Below are 21906 nucleotides of genomic sequence, written 5' to 3' on the forward strand. Positions count from 1 at the left end.
GGAGTAGAGAATAAATCCCTGTCTTTCAACTTTTAAAAATTACTTCCTTAAAATAATTGTACTGAACTAAACTTCTGCAGCAATTGAAATTGCTTCCTTTGACTGCTACAGGTAATTATGAGTTACATATATTATATGCAGAGTTCTCTACTCTACAAAGCATTTCCTGAACAATACAAATGAGCACATGCTGGCATGCTTACAGCAGTCAGGTTGGGGCAGCAGCAAGCTAGTCATCCTAGAGAAGATAGTCCTAGTAGCCTGTATAGAATAGATTCTGAAGTAGCCTGAGACCATTACTGCAAGGACCTCGACAAGTACTTACCTTTCCCAACCGGCAACTAAATCAGCAACATCATCTGATTTAAATTGTTAACTTCCAACTTCACCACTTCCTTCCTTCTCCAAACTTCCCAATCCTTTCCCCAATTTTATTTTATTTTTTTATATCATTACCTCATTTTCACTTACATTCCAATCCTATAACCAGAAAACAAAGAAGAGTGAATAACTGGATATATATTCTCCGGTTAGGGCGAATACCTTAAACGTTTTCAAGTTTTCATAGAGGATCAAATTAGACACCAACTAGGATATTGTCAATGCTCTTTTCTTTTATATAAACTAAATGGGCTTAAAAAACAGTAACAGTGATGATACAACACCTGCATTTGCTTTCAAGTCTTTATTCTCCTGAATATAAAAGACAGAAGTCCTCTTAGGATATAACAGAGTTCTTTATGTGGAAACATTATTTTTTTACAAGTGAAAAAATAAATACCTTTTGGAATAAAGGCTTATATGCTAATTATGTGCCATAAAAAAGTAGAGTTTTAATATCTGACAAAATGTCTGTGCAAAGAAACAAATGCATAAACACATTACTGCTACATTAAGGCAATATGAAAAGTATACTCAGAAATCTCAGTAAAGTGACAGTGTAGCTTTCTAGCTTAAAGTTAGCTAGTATTGCACCCAATACAGTCGTCTGGGTTTCCCGAAGTCCTAGAAAACCCACAAGCTGACCAACATCCAAAATGCCCAAGTGGGAGTGGAAAACATGATTAAGAATATAGAAACAAAAAACCCAAAACCCCTCTAAGACACAGAGAGGGGACGACCAAAAGTTAATACTTAAGCACTTACCCAAAAAAGCATACAATATCTAGATACCTATAATAAGGCTGTACAAGGCTTGATGGCTCAAGCAAAAGTGACCCCACTGGGTGAAGCTGGGATAGAGTGCTTGGGAGAACTGAAGAACTGCCCCTGTTTGTATACCAGGAAGCCTCCTCAGTGAGCAACACTCTCCCTTCCCAAGGAACATGCTCCTTTTCAATCTTAAAATAAAACATTCTACCAACTCAAGAGGCCCAAGGAGTGCTCATTACTCCACTGAAGTCGTTTAACCACATTGGTAGCATCTTACAATTGAAAGGCTTGGGGGTAAGGAAAGGGATGGGAAAAGGAACAGGAAGCCGCCCGCACTGAGTTATTTGTTTTCCACCAGGCAGACTGGTTTACAATGAGTAAATCTGACAACTTTGTCAACTTTTTAAGTCACAGAATTGATTTTTAAATGTTTGCCTTTCAATCATTCTTGAACAAGTTATAAAAACAGAAATGACATTAAAGTGTCTTTCTTTAAGAAAAATTTTCCTATTAAAAATGTTCACAGCTCTGTGACTGTACCAAAAAACAAAACAAAACAAAAAACTGCAAGAAAATTCTTCAAACCAATTCTTACAAAACTGGGTGCAGGTAGGAAACTTACCTTAGGCTACATTAAGAAGACTTACAACATCACTTCCTAAAAGGTACCCACTTTTTGGCTATGTCACCACCACCTAATGGCATCAGAGATTTTAATTATTCTTTTACTTGATCATAAAACAAATGAAAATCCGAGGAATGTGTCAGTGTCCCAAGCTCTTCCTGGTCCCCACCACGGGCGGTATCGATGTCATGTTTCGGTGGTGACGACTGCTGCATTCTTTTTCTTCTTCCTTTTTGTAAAATGTTGCATGGCAGATGGGTGTAGGAGTATTTATTTTCTCCACGACCTATCATTTTCATAGTTGACAATAGTGCAGTTCATGGAAACACGGCCTGTTTAATAAGTGCACAACAATCAGATGATGGTCAGGTTGAGAAGACTGGTGTGCGTTGGCAGATAGACGTGCTGAACATGTTCTACCCGTGACCTGCACACAGGGCATGACTGCAAAAGAGAAGCCAACAGTACCTGTTAGGATACCATCAATCTGTCTCGTTGGTGTTCACCTGTGGTACTTATTACATTCTCCATTCTGTTTCTAAATAAGTCGTGCTCACAATTTTTTCTGGCTTTCAATTGATAGCGATCTTTTCTTTCTAACCTGTTTGAAAGTTGATACTTCACAAGGGATTAAAAATAAATAATATGAAAAAGGATAGACTGAAGGAAATGAATTAGGGTTTCATCAAGCTCCAAACAAGACACAATGAGTAAAGTGATTCTCAGACTTCTTGCTGTGCAATGAGGCTGTGGTCCCCGCACGGGCAGATTGTAACCTTCCCGCTGTGATGCAGGAGGGTCTTCCAGAGACTGTGTGCTGGCTCAGAGGCTGGCTCAGGCCAGCATCACTGGCCCGATGCCACATGGCCAGCAAGTATGGCTCTGCTCCTGGTCCAGGCTTCTCAGTAAGCATGGCCCTTCCTTAGCCACAAAGGGAGCCTTAGGCACAAGGGCAGAAGAAGACAAACCCATGACCTCTCCTGGGGAGGTAATTTGTCATAGGAGCATGATCCACTCTTAGGAAGGACAAGGCCTTCTGTTGGCTCATTATGTAGTTCTTAAAACAGCTCTGAAATTAGCACTTTCTGAAGGACTAGATGTTATTTAGGGCTAGTTTTATATAAAACCATAGTGAAATTTAGCAAACAGTTCTGGGAAATGAAAATGAATTGAAGAAATTATTGTAAGAAGAAATGTAAGTGCCAGGAAGGAAAAAAAATGCTATATATGAGGTCTTTCTTTTTTGTATTAATATTAAAATTCATTTGACTTGCTAACTAAGAGCTACTCCAAGGGGCCGGTAGAGGCAAATGTAGTAATAAAAGGAAATAAATTACAAATAATCACAGAGTAAATAAGCTACCCATGGATAACTGAGAATTAACTAAACTCCAAGTATTCTTTCTCAAATACAGGGTCCAGAACAAATACCACCCCTTTTTTTTTACTACAAAATCTTTTATTAACCATAAGCATGTAATTCTGTAACATAACAATATCACACTCCAGCACACCGTATGACATTTTAGGTGAAATGTTCAAATTAAAACGGTAGGTTATTACACCCATATTATTACCCTACCAACCAAGCAGGCCTTGCTTCTGCTGGACCCTGTACTTTACATAGAGGACATCTTCTCAAGTGTCAGCAAATAGGAAACAACATGACATGACAGAGGAAGTCCTTGGCCAGCCCTCAGGAGGCCAGGATTGTATCCTCGGCTCAGCCACTAGCCAGACGCATTACCTGGTGAATCTGAACCTTGCTTCCAGCACTTGAAAAAAGTCTAGGGTTTAGAGTAATTACAGTGTGGAAAATGGAACCCTAGTCCAAAGTGTTTCAAAAGGGCAATATCGTTCAAGTCACCAAATACAAATACCCATACAGGTGCAGGTGGACATCCTTGGATTGGGCATTAGCGAGCCAGCACCTGGCAGGCAGCAGGTACTTCCCGTGAAGGGAGGGGTACGTGAGGCTGCCGGGAAAGCACCGGCAGACACCCCTCACCTGGAGCTGGGCGGCACAGCTCTCACAGCACACGGTGTGCCCGCAGGGGCAGAAGGCCGAGTTGATCTCCTCCCCGCAGCACAGCATGCACAGCATGGCCTCCTTCAGCTTGCGCAGCTTCTCCTGCAGCACCCGGGTCTGCTGGCAGCTCAGGCCCTCGCAGCTCCTGCAGTTCATGCCACCCTCTGAGGACTTCAGAGGCGAGTTGGGAGGGCTGTGGTCGCCTCTTGAGACGAGGTCCACAACGCCGGCATTGTACAGAGCCCTCCTGGCGTGGTCATACACCTCCTTTGATGTCCTCTTAATATCGAAGACATACTTCTTGCCCAGGTTAATGTTTTCATTCAGAAACAGAGATGCCAAGTGGCCCTTCAAGTCTCGACTATACTGCATCATGACAGCACTGGTCACCGTGTCACACCTACGGGGAGGGAGTGAACAGCCACCTTAGTATTGACAAGCCCGCCATTCCTGAGATTCAGACCATCAAACGCTGCTGTGAATAAGAATATTCCTGTCAGCGGACATTTAATACTCTTATTTGCATGCTTGAAAGTAAATATATTCTTCCAGGTTTATGTGTTAAAAATTTCAACGATTCTCTGATAAAGTAGCTGTAAACTTCAGAGCCAGTGAATGTGCCCCTCCAGCTGCAGGGGCATGAGCTACAGTTCAAAGCAGCTCGTGGCAAGAAAAATACATTTTTATTTGAAGTCTTTGTCTTACGTTAAAAATTTCTACAAATTTTCCATTCTGCTCCACAATTTGCACGTCTATTTTAGCTTAAAAAAGGCTGAGGTTGCCTGCCAATTAAATTTCTTAGCTTTAATTTTTCAAATATTTGCATAAAACCACAACTCTACTTTAAAATCACCCTCTGAAATGAGAGCATCAAAACTGTTATTAAAAAATCCTTACAATGCAGTGAGGATTCAGGATAGCAGCTCTCCCAGAAAGGAGAGGTGGCCTGGGCCATCCTGCTGAGACAGGGCAGGAGGCACCACCCCTCCGGCAGAGGGGGCGCTGTACGGAGGGGGGCGGGGACAGGGAAGCTGGTGAGGGCGTCTGCAGCTCCTGCACATGCACTTCCTGGGGGAAAGCAGGGCAACATTGCCAGGGACTCACTGCTACAGTAGAAATGAAGCGTTTCCAAAGCAGCTGGTTTCTTCAATTTGGTACAGGATACAGAACAATGCCAGAACTATAGAAGCCTCCTTGTCACCTGAAATCCTTAAAGCTGTGGACGGATGCTAAGGTTAAGGGCAGTACGTACCTGTAGAAAGCATGCGTCTCCGTGATTGCGCGGTAGAGCCCGCTGGCTGCCCTGGTGCTGATCATCTTAAACAAGAGCACGATGCTGTTCCCAGACTCCTTGGTGACGGTCAAGTACACATTCTTTCCTGACTGGGTGGCCATCTGCACTACGGGGTAGGCGATCCTGAAAGACAGGAAGAGAAAGGTGAGTAAGCCCAGAGGAGAGATTTGTCATCATGTGTATAGGATTCTCGCGTGCTCAGGACCCAGCAGTAAAACCAGATGGTCATTTAAGCACTTTGCTATGAAGCACACTGAAAAGCAATTGTAGGTCAGTGGAGAGACGTGTTGGAGGAAGTTTTGGTGGGTGTGTACAGGTGAAAATGACGTTCTTATAGCAGTGAACAACTTATCTGAAAAAAAAACTAAGCCTGCCACCTCAGTACCTTTTAGTTAGTATTTTAAAAAATAATGAAATAGTTACTGACGCCGGAATAAAATGAATGTACGTACCAAAATGAAACTGTGTTCCTAAAAGAAGACTGTTCAGTAAATCTTGCTCCATTTTCTACTTTCATGATTAGAGTTATGAAAGTATACACGTAGGTCTAAAAAAATTTAAGACTTGGGTTACCTATTAATTGGGCTGAAGTCATCTTTACAAATTGAGATTCCTTCAGGTCCAACTCCTATAAGGAGTTTCTGCCCTTCGCTGTCCCTCACGGAATGCCACTCTATGCCATAGTTTTCCATCGCTGACACAATCTGCAAGACTTGGTATTCAGCCGAAGCCTGGCTGGTCCCCTCCAACTCCTTATGCTTCGCAACAATGCTGTAAGGACACCAAGAACACACAGGGGTATACAGAGAGGTTAACTTATGCAGCCTTTAGAGATAAATCTGTATCCTTTTCACTACTGAATTCTACTGACATTGTCATTTATGAATCACAGTAACTGAAAGCCATATATTAATTATTGAAGTTTCTTTCACTTAGAAAACTTACAGGACAATACTTCTAAGACACTCTTCAAGAGCACGACTATTAAATATTCAGTAGAAAAACTACTGGGGATGCTGGATGAGGGTGAATTGGAAGACTTATGAAAACCTCTAAAAATACATGTCAGAAATTTTTATATACAAACTTCTCATCTATATGTCTACATTTACTTTATAAGTTTCAATAAAACATAGCATTATAAGGGATTGATTAGATTGTTTGCAACTGAAAAAAGTGAAGGATTTATAGTATCTATTGTGGTGTATGCCATCTAATCTAGTCCTTAAAGACCCCATCTCCTGGTGCCCTCACCCTTCACTTGCGTGTCTGTCTGTCCTTCATTTGAGTGTGGGCTGGATTAATGACTTTCTTCTAAGGAACTGAACATGGCCGAATGACGGGATGTCAGTTGTTTCTGAAATTAAGTCAAGAAAGGACTCTGAATTCCACCTTGGTGTTCTCTCTTGCTCTGACATGGACGGCCTGTGCTGGATGAAGCCAGCTACCACGTAATGACAGAGCTCCACGGAGAGGACCATGTGGTGGGGGACGAGGCCTGCCACCAAGGCACAGGTGTCTGCCTGGAGCGGGCCCCAGGGGAGCCTTCGGTTGAGACTGAGCTCCACCAACAGCTCGACAGCAGCCTCAGGCCTGAGCCTGAGAGCCCGGCAAGCCTGACTCCTGACCCACAGAACTGTTGAGATGATGTTTATTGTTTTAAGCCACTAAGTTTCGAGGTAACTCGTTACTGAGGAATAGATAACGTTAGGTCTCTTGGTTCAATCCTCATTGGGATGAAGAACATTCCAGTATACATGATAGACTCTGATGTTAGGAGATTTGCATTCTTAAAAGGTCAGGGATTTTTATAATTCCTGTAATATAGCAGTCCATATAATGGCATTTATTTGTGTGGATTATATATTGTGTTTATAGGTTTCTCAAAAAAAAGGCTATGAATCTATCAAAAGTTGGTTAAAGAGATTCATTTTCTACCGGAAATTCTTATCAGTTTGCTAGACCTCTGAGTAAAAACACTAGCCTTAACGGCAGTCCCACCTGTTCAAGGCTGCAGTCGAGAGCTCCTTCGCACACAGCTCCTCGTAGCTGTATTTGGCAGTGTTCTGGTTGTAGTCTCCAAACTTGGTCTGGGCCAGGAGGGCGCTGAGCTCCACTGCCTGCTCAGGGGAGCACTGCAGCTGGCCGGCCAGGAGGGCCTCCTTGATATGCAAGAAAAAGATATGCCTACAAAACAATGCAAGAATGAGTTTATGCTGGGAACTAACTTGGTATCAAACTCAATCTGCTTAGCATTTTCACAATTCCTTTTAAGTAAGGAAAACAGAAATTTTAAAAGTCACCCTTAAAATGCTTACATTAAAGAACCTTTTATAATGAGTATTCTGGCAAAGTTAAGTCTAATGACTGTTTCTCTGGGATAAAAAGTGTAACCCAAACAAACACAGGTCTAAGTTCATAACATTACAAAATGTGAAATAATCACCCAAATTTCTGCATAATAATTTTTTTAAAATAAATTATTGTAATCAGAAAAACACTTCAGCTTCACATGGAATTCATATCTCAACACCCTCAGCTTTATTCAAATGACTCCCAAATCTCTACTTTTAGCCCACACTTCTTTCCTAGGAATTGGATTCAAATGTCCACCTGCCTGTAGAGTTCTGCACTGGGGTGTTTGCTAGTATCCCAATTTGAGCTCATTCTAAACCAGACTCACTGTCTTCCCAAACCTGCTTTTTCTCCCAGTGGAAACCAGTCTGATTTGTTATGTTTCCCAATAAACTCACTTTTGACTATTAATCTTATCTCCACCTATTTTCTATTTCTGAAAACTCTTTAAATCCAGTTCTATTTTTCCCACTTTAACCTCCTCTGCCCTACCTGCGTGCCTAAACTGTCAGAGAATTTACAGTATCCTTTCAGCCAACCTCTCTTCTGGACTCTGCGCTGATCTACTTTCCAAGCTTCTGGGATGTATTTGCCTTTTCTCTGCTTAAAATCCTTTGAGGGATCCCACTGTTTCCAAAAAAGCACGCTGTCAGCATGAACCCAGGCTTCTCCACTCTTTGGCCCCCTATCTCCTGTCATTCCTTCCGGCCACTATGCCCAGGGAAAGGAACAGTTCCCTGCTCCTTCAGGTCTCCTGAAGGCCATTCTTTCTGTCTCCGTGTTTAGCTCCCCCTTCATCTGTATCACATGCAAACTATTTATTCCTCTATTATGGTATTTGACATATTCTAACTTCTTAAGTGCTTCTAACATCAAAAAAACTCCGTAAATGTAAGTAAAACTGCACACTGTCTGTTTATATTCACTCCCACCTTAGTTTCAGTCCATGTGACCTGTCCTAATTGTACACAACAGTATACTCCACATTTACTAAAAGGTTTCAAGAGAGCATATAAATGTCTACAGACAGGTTGGCTTTGGTTATAAAATTTGCCTCTGGCAAATGTATAAATCCAACCTTCCTCTGATGACCTGGTATAGCCTTGCAAACATGCTCAAATGCCACCATATTCCTTCCACTGACTGATGAGTGACGACTGCTGGCAAAGCTTTGAGCATTGAACACAGCTCATAAGATCAGCTCTGGACTTCAGCTGGAGACCCTACTCCAGTCCTCCACGCTGCTTTTATTCAAAGATTAGACTGTGTTTGATGTTCCAGGCAGAGGGGACAACATTAGAAAGGTACAAAAAGGAAGAAGAAAGTGAGACTGGAAATATAAGGAGAGGCTCCGCTGACAGTCTGGCCAGGCTGACAAGAGCCATGAATCTCCTTTCAAGAACTCTTCAAATTTCATGTTTCCCACCTTCTAAAATGACAGAGAAATGCTTAAGATAATCAGACTCTGCCAAATACTACAGTCTTTTCCTTTATTCAAAGTCCCTATGAAGAAGTCACAGTGAGTGCGTAATAGCAATGAAAGAAGATAAGCATGGTTTTTATTAACCCAAACATCTGCTAGTCTTTAAAGCATTTCTGACATGCTGCTAAACTGAGGAGGGGGTCCCCTACTGGGGCAAAGAAATAACCACAAAAATACTTGTTTTCAAATAGCTACCTGAGGACCAAAGCCCAGCATTCCCATGCAACTTTGGTGTCACAACACTGCTTCAGCCCTCTAACGGCTTTTTAGATGACTGTTCAGCATGCTTCACCTTGTGGTGAATGCACCTCTGTCTCTGTATCCATCAGGGGAGATATTAGTAGAAATGACATCTGAATATATGCTTAACATTAAAGAAGAAATTATGTGCCGAATGGTTGTAAAAGTATCACCACAGGCTAACACTTATCAATTTAATCACTGCTTAATGAAAGTGTCTTTTAAGTTATTTACTATGCCAGTACCAAGTTAGAGAGTAGCTTCTGCTTTACTGAAGAGTACGCATAGCTTGCAAAAGAGTTTGAAAATCGATCCAACTGCTTTTTCCAAGCTATCCATGCCCACTTCTAAAGAGAGCTGCGAAAAACCAAAGGCAAAGCAGCAGTAACTAAATATTAACAAGTGGTCAGCAGCCCCAGTGATACAGATCCTCTCCTGGCATGTGGGTCAGAATTAAAAAGGGGGTGGGGACAATTGCCCTTTTCTACAAAGTCCACATTCTAGGCTGGACAGCAATTACTACCCTGTGAGCAGAACTCTCCTCCTTACTGTTGACATAAACTTTCTGGTCAGGCCCTTCCTGCATTTTTCAGTTTCATGGCTACAAAGCAATCTTCTCATTTCAAGTCAACAAATATTTTCTGTGCATTCCCTCTGTGCCAAACCCTGCGCTGGGATTCCAGGGTGAACAAGCCTGATAGTTCCTTTTTACATGAAACTTGCAGCCTTTTGATGTGCAGTAACACATCCTATCAACATAATTCCTGCCACAAACTGCCTTTTGGGTGACCACTTTATGCTCTCCTGGAGGAAAGCACAATGGAGCAGTGACAGCAGAGGTCACCAGCTGTGAGCGCCACCAGCAGACCCTAGTTATTGGGCTCTTTCCAAGAGGGAGGATGGCAGAGAACAGGGCGTGTTTCCACAAAGAATCCAGCAATGGCTCAATAGTTAGGGATGGTTTTGAATCAAGTATTTTCTTCTATTATTTTCTCTTGAACCATCTGGTCTGTAACTGTTTGGCTTGTAGATTTTCCCCCCTCCCTTTTTTGGAAAGTGGGTGAAAGGTTACCAATAATATCAATAACAAGTAGATGTGGTTCAAGAAGTCATGCGGGCAGTAAATTGTTTTTACTTTAGTTTTTACTGAAGATCAAAAGTGGTTGACATTTTATAATTCAATTTAGACTACATACTAGAATTACAAACAGAATGAAAGCCCTTAAAAAAACATTTTTTTTTTTGTTTTAAGCAAATGTCTGTGAGTATGTCCTATAGATACAAGCTCAAAGTGCATTTCCTAAACACTCTCCTGGTTACACCTCAAAATTCATGATTCTTCAAGTTTTACCCAGTTCCTAAGAAAGTGAGTATTTTCAATATATGGATCACATTTTGGAGGACAAAGTGAAACATTCTGGCTAACTTACATCTTTGCATTATGGATGCTAATGAATTCATACTTACTGCAGCATTATGGAAGATTCAAAAAGTGAAATGAAAATAAGAATATGCCAAATTTTAATTAAAAGAAAAGAAGAATCACATATTCTTAATATATTTCTGTTTCAAAGTGCCTCAAATTTCCTCTATTCTAAAAATTAATTTCTTTCCATAGCTATAAGGGACTGAGCCATTTATCTTTTATGAATTGTAATCAGAGAGCTTTCCTCTAAACACTGGCTTGACTCATAAAGAAATCATCTAGAAATCAAAGTAGAACTTTCTGGAAACCAGCCGGGAGTTGTCTCTCTGCTCATCACGGATGGTTGCTCTAAATTACTGCTCTCCAGGTATCTTTCCAGTTACATCATATTAAATAGCTTTTGGTGACACAAATGTAAAATAACTATCCACATGCACCATTCAACTCAAAATTTAAGTAACTAACCTAAAACATATTTAAAATGGCTAAGTAGCTATTTTTAAAAACTCTCTAGTCCCAATAATTGAACTGTATTTCTCTCCCAAAAGACCTGACTGAACCTGGCCATCCCTTCATGGTGACCGGTTTGTCCTGCACCCGGGGAGACGCCCGCCGAGACAAAGAGTACGCCTGCCGCAGTCCAATGAGTCACTTAACCACATCAGTTTACTCTAAACCAGAGCCTGCCAACGTATACTTTAAAGCCATCAAATCAAAACAGAATTGCTGTAAGAGTTTTTTGTTTTGTATCTTAAGTTCCAGGGAAACAAAAATTATTTCAAGATGGATCATAGCTAGAACCACGGTGTTTTAAAATGAAACAGAGGAGTTCAATGGCATAGGGGTAGGAAAAGGTTTCTCAGGACAAAGTCAGCAAAAATTGTAAAAGAGAAAAAAATGGATAAATTAGACTTTACCAAATTAAAAACTTCTACTCATCAAAAGGCCTCAAGAAAACAGGTAAGCTACTGGAGAAAATACACTATTTACAAAACACATATCTGACAAACAACTGGTATATATCTTTACAAAGAATTTGTAAAGCTCAAAAATAAAGGCAACAACTCAATAAAAATGGGTAAATTACTTGAACAGTTACTTCATAAAAGATATACAAAAAGCCAATCAACACATGGAATAGTTTTTACATATATATTTTTTTTTGAATACTCACCTGAAGATATGTTTATAGATTTGAGTGAGAGAGAGAAAGAGAGAAACGTCAATGTGAAAGTGAAACATCAACTGGCTCCCTCCTATATGCGCCCAAATAAGGGACCGAATCCACAATCTAGGTATGTGCTCTGACTGGGAATCAAACCTGAAACCTTCTGGTGTATGGGGTGACCCTCCAATCAGCTGAGCCACCCAGCCAGAGCAAGTGTTTGTATTATTAATCAAGAGAGACATACAAATTAAAACTGAAGGCTGGCAGGGATGCGGAGGAACCGAACTCTCAGACATTCGTGGTGGAAGTACGGGATGGTACAAGGGTCTGGCAGTTACTTATAAAACTAAGCAGATGCCTCCTCTTTGACCCAGCTATTCCAGTCTTAAGTATTTACTCAAGAGAAATAAAAACACATGTCTATCAGAAAGACTTGTACTTGAATGTTCATAGAAGCTTTATTCATAATAGCTGGAAAGCAAGTCTTTCTCAATGGGATTATGGATAAACAAATAGTGAGACATTCATACCATGGAATACTATCCAGCATAAACAGGAACAAGCCACTGATATATACACAATATGACATCTCAAAAAATTTATGATGAACAAAAGAAGGCAGATATGAAAGTGTATGCACGGTATGATTCCAACTACACAAAGCGCAACAGGCATAACTAATCTATGCTGAGAAAAACATATAACCCTGGTTGTGCAGTGGGATGGGTAAGGGTGGGGAAGGAGGGCGGGACTGACTGCAGAAGAGCGAGTGGAAACTGTCGGGAGTGATGGTAATATTCTAAATCTTGATAAGGGTTTTGTTTAAACAGGCACATCCATTTGTCAGAAACCCATTAAATGATATAGAAGGTGTGCATTTCATCATAAAAGAACTGTCGGCAAACACTGAGTTCTAGTTAATGATATCCATACTGAAGTATTTAGGGGAAAGTGTACCTCTGCCCAATTTATTTTGACAAGCATCGAAAAGACTGATAGATAGAGGGATCAAAAATGGATAACAATGGGATGAGGCAAGTAAACTGTTGATAGTAGAATCTAGCTGGGAGTGTTGAGTGTTTATTGTAAACATCTTCTACTTATCTGGATGTTTGAAAATGTTTATAATAAGAGATTGAGGGAAAAAAATGCTAGTGAAAATCCCATAGGGTTTAAGTTCAGAATTCAGATGACTAGCTGTACCTAAAATGAACCCTCAAACCTACACTTCATGGAAGGCTTGCAATTGTGAAACCTGTCACAGCCAAATAATTACCAAGTCAGGTCTCCATTCAGGCTTAAGGAAAACCCTCCTCAAAGCCCAAAATGCAAAATGGGAATCATCAATAAATTTGTTCCTCAGGCTCCAAGAAGATAAAAGAACTGGAGGTGGGGGAAGGTAGGAATCGGAAGGACATTCCCAACTTCAAAAGTGATTACAACCCAGACCAGAAGAATACTGTTACTTAGAAGCATAACATCTGCATTTCTAAAGAACGTGATTGCTCACCGTAGATACCTGTTCTTGGCAAACAACAATCCAGGTACTCGTTTGGTTTAAAAGTGTTAACCACAATCTTTTTTCTTAACAACCTAACTGAGCGGGGAGTGCCACTGGGCCCAGGACAAGTCAGGCACAGGCTGCGGGGGCTGCAACTAAGAATAAAAGCACTTGGTGCCAGGCGAGCTGTGCGCCACTGGCCGCCACTGGCCACCCTGAGTCGGACGCTAACTGCCATCTAAATCTTCAAATCTCATTTAAAAATCCTATGTCCAAGATTCAAAGTTAATTGTCATTACATAAAAATCGATTCCTCAGTGGTCTTTGGAGATTTCATACAAATACCTAAATATCAGAAATTCATAAAGAGACCAAGGCGCCCAGATGGGAGATCTGTGGCCAAAATAAACATTTATCAATAATAACACAAACATCTTATATTCTGAGCAAAAAGAAAATCAGAGAAATTAGAATTCAGAAATTGAATTAGTACTTTTTTGGCAAAATTATATGTCTTTTTGGCATTTTTACTTTCCTGGAGCCTAGTTTGTGTTTGGGGATAAACAAAGCAAGCGAACAAACAAATGGCCTAGAGGGTGGGGTGGAGAGGCGAAAGGAGCAGAAGGCTAAGCGCTGAGCCATTTCTTGACAGAAAAGTCACTACAAAACAGGTTTTAACGGTGAGATTTCTTTTCGATAGTGTCAAACTTTTCAGTTTATAGAAGCAAACTACCAAAAACATTTCAATTTCTGTAAGAAAATGTATATCGTAAGTATCACTTAACTTACTTTTATTTATTTCCAAGTTCTTAACTCATTGATTCAATGAATACTTATGCACCAGGCACTTGCTAGACTTTGGGGATACAATGAGGATCAGCTCCCTGTTTCAGGGAATTTAGATGATTAGAGTGGCTGACAATTAACAAATTGTCACCTCAGTAAACGAAGTACACGCTCATTAAATGCTATAAAGGAACGTTACCCAGCATCTTGGGAAAGTTGAGTCTCCTAAGCAGGCCTAGTGATGGCCTCCCTGAGGGGTGGTGACTGAGCTGAGGTCTGAAGGCAGGCAGTCTTTAACCAGGGACACGTCACTCTTCACTGCTTCCATCACTGAAATCTTGATGAAATTCAATGTTCAGGACTACAGCATTTCCATAAATATTTATTCAGGACTCACCAAGTCCTTACATTGGGGTTGTTTCTCGGGAAGGAGAATTCTGGTGTTGGTTAGTCTTAACCGAAGCAGGAGTGCCCCTAGCAGAGACAGCAGAGCTCTTCTAAAATGTGGCAAACTCAGAAGAAATAGATCGTACTGGCAGTGGGTGGTCTCTGAAGAAGAAGCATGTAATTCCCTAATCTCTGGTTTTGAAAATGTTGACAAAATCTGGTCTGAATTGCTGTGAATACCCAAGAGCCCCTGAAAGGCACGAATTTCAAAGATCATTATTTCAGACTTACTTCCAGAATACATTAGTTTCACTTTTGGAATCCATATTATGGTAAACATCTGCTGGAAATACCTGCTGTTTCCATCTCTGAAATGTGCCAGCAGAGTCTAAACCAGACTCTCTTGTTACTTTCCAGACCTCCATTCAAGAGCAAACATAATAATCTGGATAAAGAACCAAATCTAAAATTAGACCAAATCAGGGACCAATTAACTCCACATACCAATCAATCTAAGCAGACACTTGATACATTTTTTTTTCTGTCTTCAGAGAAATGTACTGAGGAAAATCTTACAGAGAAGAAGCAGAAGCAAAGCAAAAAAAAAATCTACTGATGGAAGAGATTCTACAATCTTGTCCCAGGTTTTCAATTGAGATAAAAAGCCAGTCCAGTCTTTGCACTCCGCATGCACTGGTACTGGGTGGCAGAGCTGGACCTAGAATGCTGGGCTTCTGCCATGACCCCAATACCCTCCCGTTACAAACAGGATTTCCTGCCTTTCATTCTCACAGCAGCTTCCCTAATCCAATGCAAACTAAATACTGATAGATTAACTGGCCCCTGGTTAGGCCAGCTCTACTGTGAGCAGGCTACTTTAATGGTCCACAGAGGACAACTCAGCCAGGATATTTCAGCGCCACTTAATAAACATCCACACACTTTCAGTACACCAAATGTACCCTTATGACTTGACTTAAACAATCACCTCTCATACCCAGACTGGTAAAACCGAATATACTCACTAAATAAACACATCTATTTTATTTTTGTGCCATTTTATATAAATATTTTATAATGAAAAACATCAGTAAGTTTATCAACCAGCTTTATCTTGCTAATATATAACATTAGGGGAAATAAGTATTTTGTTCTTACAGTATCAGGCACATTAAAACAACACTGATTGTCTAACCAAACTGGACCTAGTACAACTTCTGATCCTAATTAAAATATACAAATGCTAATTAAAAATAATTTTATCTAGTTATTAAGGCAGAATGCTATATAAATTTAGGTGGCATTTTCTTAAAATTCTGTTTCAGACAATCCCACAGAAACAACTAAAATTCACCAATATTTTAAAAGTTAGTCAAAAGCTTAGCTCACAATAATATTTCAGTAAGATTTCAAAAAGACCTAAAATCAATTAAAATTACCTAGTCTGACTAGGTATGTGCATTCTTTGAGTGCCATTAGGCAAGAATCTCAAGAGTCAAAAGTCCATTGAGTCAATAGAGTAGGAAATTTGATTCTAATTCTAATTCACAAAATGTTTCTATTTCTTGCATGAATAAAAGACTTGATAATAGTTATTAACTCAATTATAAGAAAGCGCAGGTAAAGACCATCTTATAGTACATTTTAAAGTCTGTAAGCATTCATTATACAAATGTATTATACTATTATAACTACAGCCATTGTTTGAATGATGCATTTGCTCCTCCAAACTTTGGCAGATTTAAAAAATAAATTTGTGTCATCAAGACAGATTTGCATCGGGAAGCCTTGAAATGATTAGAAAATCACAACAAAAGTACACAATGAAAATAGCAATCTATTGTGTTTTATATATATTTTTTTCTCTTACTTGCTAACAGTTACCACACTGAAGTGAAAAGTGGAAGTTTTCATAAATCAGCTTTAAGTAAAAAACAACAACAAAAGCCGCAAACAACTCTGATTCACACAGACAACTAAAACATTCTAAAAACATGCAATCACTTGGATATTTTGCAAGATGTTTTTAGGAGCACTAAGAATTCGATACACCAGTAATTTCAGAAACAAAATTGAACATTTCTTTCACTCTTTAAAGATCCAAAACAAGGCAAAGCAGAGATTTCAAATTCAAATGAACAATATTTCAAAATATGTTTCTACCAGTCCTTGGGTAAACAAACATGTGACATGTTAAAAACTCTTAAACTATATTGTTCACTCATCATTGCTCAAAATTTTCACATTCACATTTTTCATGTGCACTGCAAATTTCCAAGCCAAAGGGTTATGAAAAACAGTAGAACTTAGACCCAAAGTTTGCTGCATTTAGAATTAGTTGTTTTCCTTTTTTTCTTTTTTTTTTTTTGACATGCCACTATGTGATTTAGGTCTCTTGCATTTCAGCAATAAATATTTAACAGTGGTTTCCTAGTTTGGCTCATCCTTCAGAAAAGTATTACCTGCCATTATTATCTGCCAAAAGATAATAATGCTAGAAGAAAACAATCTAAACTCCACAATCCCATGTAACATACCAGTGGGTTGGGGTTTGGTTACACTGGCCTTAAAAGAACTGCCTTAATAAGTTTTTGAGAAATTTAAAAACTTTTAAAATTCTGCATTAAGTCTCACTGTAATCTGACACCAGGTTGAAGAAGGTGACCAAATTTAAGCAATCCAAGAGGAACTGCTTCCTGCTTTCCATTAGAACAGTCTACAATGACCTATAGTAACATTGCTGAGGCAGAGGTTACTCTCGGGCATTAGATGCTGCTATCAGGAAGTCTCCTGGGTTCGTTCTCTCTCTGTGTGTCTGTCTGTCTGTCTGTCTCTCTCCCCGCTCCCTCCCTCTCATTTGTGGCACTAATCTCAAGTGTTATTAAGAATTCAACCCTGCTCTCTCATTGTGTATAAAGACAAGAAAAACCACAAGAAGCATTGGAAAATGTTCCTCAGGCCAACTATACAGCTCCCTCTTCATCTCAATAAAAGGGCCATGACATAGAAAACCTCTAAGTTACAACCAACTTTGTATCAAACAAATTTGCCTATGAAAGAACATCTCTGGGAAGGTTTATTTGACATTGGTTTATTTTAGCATCACTTTACCTAGTCTGTTCCTGTAAGATGAGATGAGGCTCCACGAAGAACTTGACTCTCAGTTTAAGCCGGTAAGGGGCTAGCCCATCCATCTGCTGGGAGATCCGGTTTCTCAGATTTAGCCATAAACTCTCACCTTTGCTACCCGTAAATTGCAGTCCAAAATAGTCAACTTCTATAATTCCCAGTCGCCTGCACACCTACAACAAAAATGAATGCAGCCTGGATGAGCAAAATGGTCTATGTAGTCAAAGCAAACCCAAGGACTCCGTATGGGTCTAAGATTCCTTCCTACTTTTTACGAAGTTCAACACTGTTAAAATTACTATTGTAAACTGGAAGAACAAAGTTTTAAGGCTTCAGTGATGCTAAACCTAGAGAGGCTTGTCCTTCCTTTAATACCTACAACATGGCAGTACAGAAAAAGGAGTTCTCAAAAATAGCCTTCCAGAAAAGCTGAGGAGGGTAATCTCAGGGTATTTTCCTTCTTATTCCAATCACCAGAATTCCTTCCACCAGCACAATCGACAAGGCTGCTTTGGCAGCTTCGTATCTGGGCAATTTTAAACATCTGGACTCAAAAAAAAAAAAAAAAAAAAAGTGAAAAAATGAGGAAACACGCCACAAGTGTCAGCGAAGCTTTACAAGAGGGTTTCCAAACATTTCAAGTCTAAGGGGTTTGGGGAAACAGCGTTTCACCTGAGATCAAATCTGCTGTCTGCCATACCAGTACCTACTGTTTGGAACCATCCCTTACTCCTAAGGAAACGTTGCGTGCTTAAAGACAACTGAGGAGTAGATGGCGAAAGCCTACGGTCCTCTGATCCTCCGCAAATCCGAGGTGCAGGTGAATGGTCCGTTTGAGAAGCAGCAAGAGACAAGGGCCCGGCTTATCGGCCAAACAACCCAGGACAAGAGGCCGCTTCCAGACACCTCATCCTGAGATGTAGCTGTCATTGCCAGGCCCCGCGGGAACAAAACAGGCATCATGCACACACCTGCAGCAGGTGTGCAGCACCGCCTTCTTCCGGGAAAGTGCCGAGCTAGGGGGCTGGGTGGCCAGCCGCCGCACGCGTCCTCTGCGCCCACCCCACACGCGTTCCCGCGCTGGGAAGGAGGCCGCGCGCCCCACGCCCGCGGGGAGGAGGGTGCACCGGCAGGGTGCCCGGAGCCGCGCTCCCCTCGGCCGCCGCCGCAGCTCCTCCTGGCCCCTGGCAAGTGGCGCGCCCTGGCGCCTGGCGCCGCCAAGAGGCCCCTCCGTCTTGGTGGACCGACCGGGTTCCCCTTGGTCCCCTCATTCTCACCTGGTTGAGGCAGTCCTCGCCGTTGGCTTTCGCTTCCACCTCCACCTCCATCAGCACCGCGTCCGGCCTCGTCACATAGCACAGCATGGCTGGGGCCGCTGGGGCCGCTACAGCCGCCTCCTCTTTGGTGTGCGCGGGGCTGCTGCCTCGCTACCAATCAGACCTAGTTCCGGACTCAGCGAGGCTGGCCCTCGAGAGGCTGCTGCCCCGCAGATCCCTGCCCCACACCTGGGCTGCCGCCGCGCCCTCCCGCCACCCCCTTGCCAGCCCACCCGCCCGCCTGCTGGGTTTCTCAGTCTCCACGACGGTGCCGCACTCCAGCCGCCCGACTGCCTAAGCCGCGACAGGGACTCTTCTGATATAGCAGCCCCGCCCCCTCCGGCTGAGGTCCCCGCCAATCACGGAGGCTCTGCCACGCCTCCTCCACCCTGCCAGCCAATAGTGGTGCCCATTCAGCCTCGGCCCCTCCCCCCAGAGCTCGTTGATTTCCCGGGGCCGCCAGAGGAGGTGGCAGCTTGCGGCCGCCTGAGTACTGCAGCAGGAGGGAGGCCCCCAACACACCCGTTGCTTCTGCCCGCTGGGCGACACTGCAAAGAGCAAGCGACCTCCCGGGGCTGCGAGGCGCGGACGCCTTTCTTTTGGGCTTGAATTTACAGTGATTGAACACCTCCAGGCTACCGCCGTTCTTCAGAAACCTTGGGTCTCTCCAAAAATGCATTTCGGGAGGTGAAAGCAAGAAAGGAAAGGGAGCAACCCCAAAGCCTAAGAAACTATTTTCTTCTGGGATTTGCCACGGCAGGTTATTGGAAGGTGGAGTAGTTGTTCCTCATTTCAGATTCAGTCAATGAAAAAGCAGTCTAAGCATGAAAGTTTTTGCAGTTAAACAGTGAGCCCAGAGCTTGGTCTAGTGCTTCTGTATGAGTCCTCTCCAGCGTCTTCTGTTTACCTGTTGTGTTGAAATCAAAACACCTTGTAGGACACTAAGGCCTTCTCTCAGGTTACTCATTCTATCTCTTGTCTCATCTTATTCATTCATTAAATATTGAGCACCTGCTGTGCAGCCCTCCAGTGTTGTAGATGGACACGTACCTTCTCACCTTTCTTTGTGTCTTAATATACCTCAGGATATTGTGCTGCTGAAATAGACTTGTATCAGCTCCTGTTCCCCTTTCCTTTAATTCCAGTTTACTGACCTGGGAAATTTATCTGGGAGATAACATTTGGATGACTGTTATCTAATTCAGGGGTCCCCAACCCTTGGGCCACAGATTAGTACCAGTTGGTAGCCTGTTAGGAACCAGGCAGCCCTGAAAGAGGTGAGCGTGGGGAGCAAGCTTCATCTGTATATACAACCACTCCCCATTGCTGGCATTACTGCCTGAGGTCTGCCTCTTGTTAGATCAGTGGCAGCATTAGATTCTCATAGGAGCAGGAACCCTACTGTGAGCTGCAAATGCCAGGGCTGTAGGTTGTCTGATCCTTATGAGAATCTAATGCCTGATGATTCGCGGTGGAGCTGAGGTGGTGATGCTAGTGCTGGGGAGAGGCTGCAAATACAGGTTATCATTAGCAGAGAGGTTTGACTGCACAGAGACCATAATAAATTTATTGCTTGCAGAATCATATCAAAACCCTATGAGTGAGTGGCAAGTGATAATTAAGCTACATCTGGTGGCAGGCTTTAAGTCGGAATCCAACACTTATTTTAGTCTGTGTGGGGCCTGCCTACTATTTCACTTACCACTTCCATCCCTGCCTCTTTTCTGCACTGCACACTTGTCTCCGTCACAGCTTTGGTGAGCCCACCTGCTAACCCTAACCAAAATGAGTGAAAAACCAACACCACTGGAGAGCTTCTTTGAAAAGGGGAAAAGACCCAATGATGAGACAGCATAAGACTCTAAGACTGTCAACAAAAAGAAAGCTGCATTTAAAAGAAAATACCAAGAGTTCTACTTAAATTATGGGTTCATTGCAACAGATGATTCACATTCTCCAAGCCCACTTTGTATAACATGTGGACCGGCTATCCAACAAAGCCAGGATGAAACCTTCAAAACTGCTTCGCCACATGGAAACCAAGTACCCTGCATTAAAAGACAAACTCTGCATGAAAAGGAGTTTTTCAAAAGAAAAAAATGTGAACACAAATAACAGAAGCAATTATTGAAGGCCACAACTTCATCAAATGTGCCTGCACTGAGAGCATCATTCTTAGTGGATAAAGGTATTGCTAAAGCTAAGAAGCCCTTTGCTACTGGTGAAGAATTGATCCTGTCTAATGCTGAGGACATTTGTCATGAACTTTTAGGAGAGGCTGCAGTTCAATAGGTGGCATGTGTTCCTCTTTCAGCTAGCACCATGACTACACAAATTGATGAAAGAGCAGAAGATATTGAGGCACAATTGTTAGAGAGGATTAATGAGTCGCCATTGTATACAATCCAGGTTGATGAGTCTACTGATATTGACAAGGCAACAATGCTTGTTTTGTGTGATTTATTTTTCAGGAGGATGTGCATGAGGATATATTATGTGCATTTTTGTTGCCAGCCAACACCACAGCTGCAGAACTATTCAAGTCTTTGAATGATTACATATCAGTAAAACTGAACTGGTCATTTTCTGTTGGTATATGCAAGGATGGAGCGGCTGCCATGGTTTTCTGGTTTCACTACTTGGGTCTAAGAGGTTGCTTCTGAATGTGAGTCTATGCACTGTGTCATCCACAGAGAAATGCTGGCTAGCTGAAAAATGGCACTTGAACTTAACATCATTTTACAGAATATAATTAAAATTATCAACCGCATTAGAGTACATGCCCTTAATTCATGTCTGTTTGCACAGCTCTGTGAGCACGCACGTCTTCCCTTATACACAGATGTGAGATGGCTTTCTAAGGGCAGATCACTGCCCAGAGTTTCTGAGTCATGAGAACCACTCCAGGGATTTCGTTAAGAAAAACAGTCACCACAGGGAAGGACATTTCAGTGACACAGAATGGGTAGCAAAACTTGCTTACTTGTGTGACATTTTCAACCTGCTCAACGAACT

The 21906-nt window shown here is 41.8% G+C and overlaps 1 protein-coding gene across 1 annotated transcript; it reads right to left on the reverse strand.

Annotated features, from left to right (window-relative positions):
• Window positions 1-330: 330 nt before the first annotated feature.
• MYLIP (myosin regulatory light chain interacting protein) lies at window positions 331-19101 on the reverse strand. Its single transcript, XM_054591873.1, has 7 exons — window positions 18853-19101; window positions 17558-17748; window positions 7102-7287; window positions 5674-5871; window positions 5059-5223; window positions 3786-4206; window positions 331-2221 (listed from the first exon to the last, which is right to left on the reverse strand). The coding sequence occupies exons 1-7, from the start codon at window positions 18937-18939 to the stop codon at window positions 2132-2134; spliced, it is 1338 nt and encodes a 445-aa protein (XP_054447848.1). The 5' UTR covers window positions 18940-19101; the 3' UTR covers window positions 331-2131.
• Window positions 19102-21906: the final 2805 nt, after the last annotated feature.

The sequence above is a fragment of the Pteronotus mesoamericanus genome, unplaced genomic scaffold (genome assembly GCF_021234165.1).
Source record: "Pteronotus mesoamericanus isolate MK-2021 breed Mesoamerican mustached bat unplaced genomic scaffold, CSHL_Meso_final scaffold_31, whole genome shotgun sequence".
In the NCBI taxonomy this organism is placed as follows: domain Eukaryota; kingdom Metazoa; phylum Chordata; class Mammalia; order Chiroptera; family Mormoopidae; genus Pteronotus; species Pteronotus mesoamericanus.

Bases quoted from the DNA above. Each gene is read 5' to 3' on its own strand.
- MYLIP (XM_054591873.1), bottom strand. From the start codon at position 18,939: ATGCTGTGCTATGTGACGAGGCCGGACGCGGTGCTGATGGAGGTGGAG. The intron at 5,224-5,673 runs GTAACCCAAGTC...CCTGTCTTTCAG, and splicing joins GACTTCAGCCCAATTAATAG to GATCGCCTACCCCGTAGTGC. The intron at 2,222-3,785 runs GTGAGGGGTGTC...TCTCTTTTGCAG, and splicing joins GCTGTGCCGCCCAGCTCCAG to TCATGCCCTGTGTGCAGGTC.